Raw genomic sequence first — 9,206 nt, 5'->3', positions numbered from 1 at the left:
AATTTATGTTGTTTCTTGTTATCTCGTTTTTTATAAAAATATAATTTGAATTCGAGAGAATCGAATTTTTCTATTTTTCCTAAAATTCCCCACGAAATTTTAAATTTTATATGTACGTCACATAATTCTACATTTATATAAATTAAGTTGGTAAATTGCGGAAAACCTTGTATACAGCTGATCGTTCTTGATGCATCCCTGGAGGCACTGTACACACGCGCGTGTCACGTACGCGGACGTTGTGAAAGCACGCGATACCGGCTGGGATTTGCGAAGAGAGGGCGAGATGTGTGTACGCACAAGTGCACACGCACACACGTAACTGATAGCGGCCATGCCAGTTGATGCCAGTCTGGTTGACCGAGCAATCTTGACAAAGGGAACGTGGAACCAGACCACAGACCGTCGTTCCGCGCGTTCAACGGGGAATTGTGGCGCTGCGTTTGTCTGTCTCGTGACCAATTGTATCGCTGGTAATGAAGGATTTACGCAACGACACACACTTATTAATAAAAATTTTTAAATCATTGTGTACACAATTGTATTATTATTGTATTATTATTTATGTAAAAAATCAGTCAATCTATAAAATTAAAAAATTTCAAGCTAATTGTAAATTAAGGAGATCAGATGTATTTTTTAAATTGGTAATATGAAAAAAAAATTAATTTTAGACTATATTTTATCATATTAAAAATATAAATATATCATTATATATATCACAATCATAAATATATCATATACCTTTTTTCGTAAAAATATTTTTCTCGAGAGACACATGATATTTGTATGCATTGTAAAAATTGAAAAGATAATGAAAACTGATAAGATTTTTATTTGTTGTCGACAAGAGGCAGTGGTTGACATGGATGATAAATGCAGATCTCTGGAAATATTTATCTTTTAATTATTTTTTTATTAAAAAAGTCATTTAGAAAATTATATTTTCTAGTTTTTAAAATGTTGAACTTATATTGAACTTATTAATATATTTTTTCATCTTTTGTTATCTTTTGTTATTATATTCGGACTTTTCTTAGAGAGTTGTCTTCTAAATTTATATATATAATTAATCTAAATTTTCAAATATAATTAATTTATTGCATGAAATTATTACCGCCGCATAAAAGGAATTATTTGACATTCGTAATTGTACTTAATATAACATATATATATATATATATAATGTTAAAGAGAGACATGTTATTATGTATACGCACATTACTGAATTCAATAATAATATATATTTAAAATTTTTTTTATAACAACTTTAATATTTTTTTATAACAACTTTAATACCTCTTTTTTTCTCTCTCTTTTTCTTTGGGAGAGTTGAATGGAATGTACAGTAGAAATAAAAAAAATAGAATTAATCTGTGAAGATATTTTTATTTCCATTTGATGCTTTATAAGAGTAATCCCAAAAATATTTTAATATTTCACTCTCGCTTGTGATTTGCAACAAATGTAAACGCGTTTTTAATATATATGAAACATTAAATACATGTCAGATATAAAATTTCTTTAAGAAATAAATTTTTCTATATGTTATACAAAAGTATTGTATAGACCTGCTTATAAAATATTTCTTTCTCATATATAAATTTTAAATATACTTTTATATATCTGCTTACAAAATATTAATTTTTTTCTCATATATAAATTTTAAATATATCTTTCGTATTCGATAGAATGGATCTTATTTGTTAGAAATAAATGCTTTTGCTGATTATACATACATTTGATATATTTTACTTTTTAGAACAAGGCTTGTGTAAAACTACTTAATTTTATTATTAGATTTTAATATTGTAGATATTTATAGTATCGAAAAAATTGAGCTCTATTAAAATTATCAGTTGTATGTATAAATAATCATTGCTTTATATCTTATAGGCATCTTACAGAAGATGGAATGTTTTATCACGTAACTCCATCAGTGAGATTTGTGCTTTCAGAAAATAGAATATTATTTGTACATTTGTATAGTTCTTCGCCGATCTAGCCAGCGATCTCCAGTCGCAGAATTAATATTTTACGATTTCCTGCACCGCTATGACAATGTTATGGGCATTAATGCCATAACTTTCGAGTAGCACTGTTGGAGGACCGGAACGTGGTACATTCGGCACCGCCAGCTTTTTCACTATTATATTTTTCTCCAAAGCGACAGCGGATTGGACCGCCTCTCCTAAACCTCCCTGCGGATAATGATCTTCGACGGTGATAATTCTGCCGCCAACCTCCTTTGCGTTCTTTATTATTGTTTGCGCATCGATGGGTTTGATTGTAAATGGATCGATAACGCGGATATTGATTCCATTTTTAGCTAATTCATCAGCAGCTTTGATTGCCTCGTGCAATGTCACACCGGCGCCGATCACGAGTACTTGATCGTTTGCAGAAGATTTGATTATCTTAGCTTTACCAATGATCAGAGGTTCGTCATTCTTGTACAAAACGGCCGTAGCTGGGCGAGAAGTACGGATGAAACAGATGCCCTTGGTATTAGCTGCCAATTCCACGGCACGTTCCGTCGATACGGCATCGCTCGGATAAAAAATAGTTGAACCCGGGATCGCGCGGAACATTGCGATATCCTCCAAGCCCATCTGCGAAGGTCCATCTTCACCGATAGATACGCCACAATGCGAACCGACAAAGTTCACATTCGTCTGAGATATCGCACCCATACGGATCTGTAATATAAATTACGTTATATCTATATCTTTGTTTATGTTATTTTTTCATCATGTGGTTTGTGCTTTACCTGATCGAAGGCACGCGTGAAGAATGTCGCAAAAGCGGACACAAACGTGACAGTACGATCTCTGCAAGCGGCACCGATCGCAACTCCCACGAGATTCTGTTCGGCAATAAAACCTTCGATAAATCTAGTTGGGTCAACCGCCTTTATTTTCTCAGCATAAGTGGAATTCTTTGTATCACCATCTAAAGCTATAACACGAGGATTACTCTTCGCCAACTGGAAAAAATGATTAAAACGGTTAAAAGATACATTTTGTATTTCAATGACAAACGTTGATATTAAAAGCTTACAAACCTTTGCAAGACCTGTTCCATAAGCCAATCTAGTAGCTACTTGTTCACCTAATTTATAGTTTGGAGGCGAAGCTAATGTAATATTACTGATATCCACATTGGGTGCGTCATCTACAAGTGGCTTTTGCGGATGCAATGCAGGAGGGCCAGAATTTTTCATAAGTCCATTCAGATGCTGTATAGTTATAAAAAGATGTATTAAAACTTAAAAAAATTATCATATTAAATCCTTATAATGATAATTATTAATATTATAATAATATATAATATATACCTGAATAACTTCATTTGCTTTATTACCCAAAGGTTTGCCATGCCAGTTTTCTAAATCTTCAATTTCCGGAAAGTATTTGCCTTTAAACGTCTTAGCTAAGATGGCAGTGGGACGTCCTTTTGTATTATGTGCTTCATGGAAGGCCTAAAAATATATTATGTTTGCTAAATATTTCAATTTGCTTCGTATAACTATAAAATTTACCTTAGCTAATTCTTCCACATCGTGACCATCCACAACTAAAGCATTGAAACCGAAGGCTTCTAATCTTTTGCGATAAACTTCCATATTGTGCTGCAACGAGGTTGGCTCGCTCTGTCCAAGACGATTGATGTCGAAAATGGCACAAAGATTGTCTAACTTGTAATAGGACGAAAAGTGAAGTGCTTCCCAGATGGAACCTTCTGCCGCTTCTCCGTCACCAATCAAACAGTATACACTAAAAGTAAATAATATATATTTTAATGAATATATATTATAATTTGTTCGAATCTTCAGTATTTAATTGCATCTCTTTTTCTTTTACATACATAAATATCATATATTATAGCTTATAGATAAAAGCGCTATAAGTTATTAGATACTATTTAATAACCATACCGATAACTGGCCTTATCATAATTCTTTCCGACATAGGCCATGCCTGCAGCAACCGAGAGGCCTTGTCCTAGTGAACCGGTTCCTACATCTACAAAATTAAGCCTCGGGGTAGGATGTCCTTCTAGATCGCTATCAAATTTTCTTAAATTCAATAACTTGCTGGATGGGAATAAGCCTGCTTCCGCCCATGCTGTAATAAAATATACAATATACAATAAAATATAAACATTAAGTATATTATAAAATATTTTATTATATATATATATATATCAAAAGATATCAAGAAGTATTTAATAAAAGATTTTAATAACATTTTATAATAATGAATTTATAATTAATGTTACTGAATTTTTAAAAATCATATTTAATTTGACTAAAATATATTAAAATATTTAATTAATAATAACATATTTAATAATGTATTTAATTATATAAAAACATTTAATTATATTATATTAAAATTTATTTAATTATATTAAAATATTTAATTAATAATAATATATTTAATAATATATTCAAACTAATATTCACATAAATATAATTGATTGGAAATAAATTTACCTGCATAGAGAATTGGAGCTGCATGGCCTTTACTGAGGATAAATCTATCACTACTTGGATCACGTGGTGCTGATACTTTGTAACGCATTGTATGGAAGAAGAGAACAGACATAATTTCCGCCATTGATGAACATGATGTTGGATGCCTAAATGATGAATAAAAAATATATAATAGAAATAAATTGTACAGAGAGAGAAAGAAGGGATAGAGAAAATAAAATAATATATAATGAATAATTTAAAACTTATATATAATATTAATATTAATTAAAACTTAAATTTAAAACTTAAATATTTCAATTTTTTAATCATAAAATATTTTAATAACGTTGCTTTGTTTTTAAAAAATTATTTCGTGCACAATAATTCTGTTTATGTGATCGAATAATATAATCGAATGAATGTTTTTCTAAAATTATTTATTATCGTGGCAAGGTCAGAGTATCAAAGAGTACTGTCAAAATATCATATCTTCGATAACCCTTGATGAAAAGTCAGAGACATTATGATATCTAAAATAGTGATAAACATTTTCCTTATATAATATATTACAAAATATATTTTCTAATCTTATTTGCTATAATTTCGTTTAAATGTGATTAACCATGTCTAATAAAACACTTTTACTATATTTAAAAAATTTTTCTTCTTTAGAAATTATAATAACAGAATAAAGAGAATTTGATAACAATTTATTATACATGCATAAATAAGATAGAATGTTTTATAATATATATATATATATATATATATATATATATATATATACTTTGTTTACTGAGATATTTCTGAGATTTGCCAGGTTGCAAAATAATCGATTCTAGATTGATTGAAAAACGTAATTTTTGTTGATAATGATATTACATGATAATATTACATTTCGTATGACTTGTTTAATGCGGCTTAATAACACAATGTTATCAAATATTAAAGATAAATTCGGGAGATTTGACGTTTACGGAGATGATATCCAGTTTAATGATTAATTATTATAATGATAATTATAAGCGTACCCGCTTTTTGACGCTTCTGTTGCTCGCACACAGTCGATACGTAGAGTATGGGCAATATCTTGGAGTTTTTCCATGCTTGTGTTTCGCACCATAGCGAACTAAATTATATTCACGTCTTTCTCTCTTGAAACTCTGTTGTCGACAACGAACGTTCGATCGCAACTGCCAACAAGAAGAGTTTCGGCAAACGAATCGACTATGCGGATATCTCCCTACCTCTTCGACGCAATGACGATGCGTGTATAAAGGGTGTCCCGAAATTTAACGTACAAATAAAATGAAGAATCAGCGTCTTTTGATATTAAATTTTTTATGTTTTTCTATTCTGATATTTATTTTCATGACGTCGATTCTGCGTGATTTAAAATTGTCAATTTAAAAAAAATATAAGTTTTATTTTTTCAAATTAACCACATTTTAGATATTCACTCAGTGAGGTAAATACAACTTTACATTACATTGAAATGTTTGCCATACATAGTGTGCTTCTGATTTGCATTTCTTCAGCAATTCAGATGTGTTTAATATTTTATAGTGTACACGTATCTTACATAACGCGTTTTTTTTATTATGTGCCTTTTTCATAAACAGAGAAATTAAATAATTTGACGATATTTATGATAAATCCTAAATTTTTTACTTTTCCATATCACTTATAAAATTATGTTTTTTGCAAACTTATTGAGCAATTAGTATTTTACATATTTTGAGATATTGCCTTACCCCTTATAATTATTAAAATGTAATAAAATATCTAATAAAATTTGTCAATTTTTTTTATCAATATAGGCATTGTTCAAATTATGCGCGATAAAAAATGTTTGCTAATAAACTTGAACATGTATATTGTTATTACCATATTTTCTTCGCATGACCTCCACGTAATATAACTGCATGACCTCTACGTAATATAACTGCATGATTCTTTTCTTTTTGCATGCTTAGTTTTTACAATCGTCTGTATAAATTGAAAGATATCGTAAAATGACAATTAAAATGAGAAAAGAATGATTCTCCCATCACATTAAAAGTCGGTTCTCTTGAGATATACATAAACAATCATATTTTCTATGCTATTGTAAATGATTGAATGAGTTTAATATTTTACTAAGATTATAATTAGAAATGTGTTTATTAAGCATAGCGCTGTGTAATAGGTAATTATATATAATTAGAACAATTTGACATTTTTTTATATAGAGTTTTGTATGAAATAGTATACTGTATAAATTAATGAAATAATAAAAAACTTATTAATATGATAAACTATTAATATGATAAAATTTCTTTAAACTTTGGCAAAATTGTAAAAACGCAAGTCACTGTATATATAAATAGCCCGAGTATCCATGTTGGAAGAAAAACTAATGAGCTAGCAATTTCTTAAATTAGATTGCTGTCATGGCACTTTAGTAGCAACGCGATAAAAAAAATATTATGTGAGTAAATTTTAATTTTTCAGTCCTTTGTATAGTATAATCTAAAGTATATAATTAGGGAGAGATAGAGATAAGGAAGATATGTGTATGTGTGTGTATATATAGATTATACATGTAACATACATAAATTGCTCTATTATAAGTTAATAATACATAATATTTAAAAATAAGATAATAATAATAATAATATAATAATAAGATAATAATAATAATAATAATATATAGCGCGTATATAGCGCGCTTCTATTTTTTTTATTTTTCATTACAAAATAAAAATTGAGATCGGCATATAAATGCAATAAATTCAATTATGTCTATATTGTTACAGAGAATAATTTACAATATTGTTCAATCGCGTTCTTTTTCATTACGAATAAATATAGAGATTATTTGTGTATGATAACAAAATATACATCTAAATTGAATAAATCGAAATTATAAATATTAATATTTGTATGTGTATTTCAAAATTATTTTCTCCAAAAATGTTTTCATCCAATTTATCTTGTATATTTGGAAAACTTAATTTAAGATATCTACTTTTGTATAGAGAGAGTAATTTTTGATACAAACAAAATAATGCAGACAAAATAATTAAATATAAAGTCAACGATATCAGAAATCGAATGATCGAATTGAATGCTGAATTGGCGACTGCATAATGTTTGTATCTTGATCCCTGTTAATTATGAGAACTATTACGTTATATATAACTCGAGTGATATTCTTATCAAGAATTGAGACAATCAGGTCATAAACATGTGTAAAAAGATATATATGTTTTGCTTGAATATTCCGTTCAATCTTTATTAAATGTATAATCATATATACGTGTTTCATTTAATTTTTATTATATTATTTTTTATTCTATTATATTTTAATTTTTAGCTGCTTTTCCTTTTGTCATTTTTCTTAATTTTAAAAGTCCTTTTTCAAAAGTCTGAGAGATGTTTATTGTTCTCCAAAAAGTGTATATAGTGTCTAAAAGACATAATTTCTACCACCTCGATCAATAATATCTGTATTCACGCGTGAATTTTCAATCTTGAAATTACATCATTATTGCATAATAAGATACGTTCTCGCTTATCATCATCCGACCGATAGTAGTATTGCTGCTTATTAAGCAATCGCATTCCTTATTGTCGCCGGTTATAGCAGCGGAAAAAAAACTTACCCAGATTTACTGGCTTGCGTGGCCTCGATCGAATGAATTCTCAGCTTGTTCGCGATGTCCCGCAACTCTTGGATGGTCTTCAATTCCGGTTTATGGTAGTTCGCCATTTTTTTATCCGCGTGCGTGCGTGCCTATGACAATCTCGCGATTTTTTCGATGGCCTCCGCAAAAATGCAGCGAGCACGTGAACATGCAACAAGTAGATTCGCGTGAGCTGAGCACGACCGACCGCGGCGCGATTGCAGTCGTGATGATCATAGAACAATAATTAATAGATTGCAGCAATGACTTTACAATATCACATTAAAGGCTGTTTTACATGAAATATCGAAATGCAAAGCATAATATAAGTACTTTGATGATAAAAAGTAAGTAATGTATATTCTACTAAATGACTAATATATTTATTATTGGCTCTTTAAAAATCAGTTCAAGATATTTATATTATATTTTTGCATTTAAATAGCTTCATGTATAACGGCTTTTAATATGCCCCAGTACAATCCGAGAGAAGGCTGAGAGGTGTCACGGCTTGCTTTTAGGTGATCTTTGACAGTCTTTGAAAGCGATACTCCCTCTGTAGACATTAAAAACGTGGACATGAACTACAAAGCCAATGTTCACGAATATTCTCAGAAGGTAACACATATATGTTACTTTCTTTTTAATATCCACAAAAGGCGTATTGCTTTCAGAGATCAAGCGGGCCCATAACACCTCTCAATCTTCTCTCTGATAATATAAATAATATAAATAATATGAATAAAAATATACATAATTTAATTGATAATAATTTATTATGTAAAAATATTAGTGTGTTCTCTCTTTTTACGCTATTATTTATTTATGTATCTTCTTTTTCTTCTCAACATCATTTATTTATTTATTTAGCTCACTATAAGTCAGTCTTTTAAAATGCAAAACTAAATATTATAGAATTTGACTTCGGAAAAGCACGGTAAAATAATCGAATAAAGTCAAATAATTAGCATAACGAAAGGTTCCGTGATCAATTGTTTAATAATTAATTTATAAAATAAAATATACCTCTATAATTTAAAATTCCGCGTGTATATATA

The 9,206-nt window shown here is 29.1% G+C and overlaps 1 protein-coding gene across 2 annotated transcripts; it reads right to left on the bottom strand.

Moving 5' to 3' along the window:
• Positions 1-1,369: 1,369 nt before the first annotated feature.
• LOC145976852 (transketolase) lies at positions 1,370-8,386 on the bottom strand. Of its 2 annotated transcripts, none has more exons than XM_083108302.1 (8): positions 8,128-8,386; positions 4,499-4,644; positions 3,938-4,127; positions 3,542-3,776; positions 3,338-3,481; positions 3,065-3,238; positions 2,771-2,986; positions 1,370-2,699 (listed from the first exon to the last, which is right to left on the bottom strand). In XM_083108302.1, the coding sequence occupies exons 1-8, from the start codon at positions 8,232-8,234 to the stop codon at positions 2,028-2,030; spliced, it is 1,884 nt and encodes a 627-aa protein (XP_082964428.1). In that variant the 5' UTR covers positions 8,235-8,386; the 3' UTR covers positions 1,370-2,027. The 2 variants fall into 2 exon arrangements, with proteins under 2 accessions (XP_082964428.1, XP_082964429.1); XM_083108303.1 differs by lacking the exon at positions 8,128-8,386 and adding an exon at positions 5,512-5,679.
• Positions 8,387-9,206: the final 820 nt, after the last annotated feature.

This window comes from Camponotus vicinus, unplaced genomic scaffold, assembly GCF_025532165.1.
Source record: "Camponotus vicinus isolate PSW18456_S1 unplaced genomic scaffold, iyCamVici1.0 SCAF_9, whole genome shotgun sequence".
NCBI lineage: Eukaryota > Metazoa > Arthropoda > Insecta > Hymenoptera > Formicidae > Camponotus > Camponotus vicinus.
The sequence above is the reverse complement of the archived record's forward strand: the minus strand, read 5'-3'. Positions and strand labels throughout refer to the sequence as shown.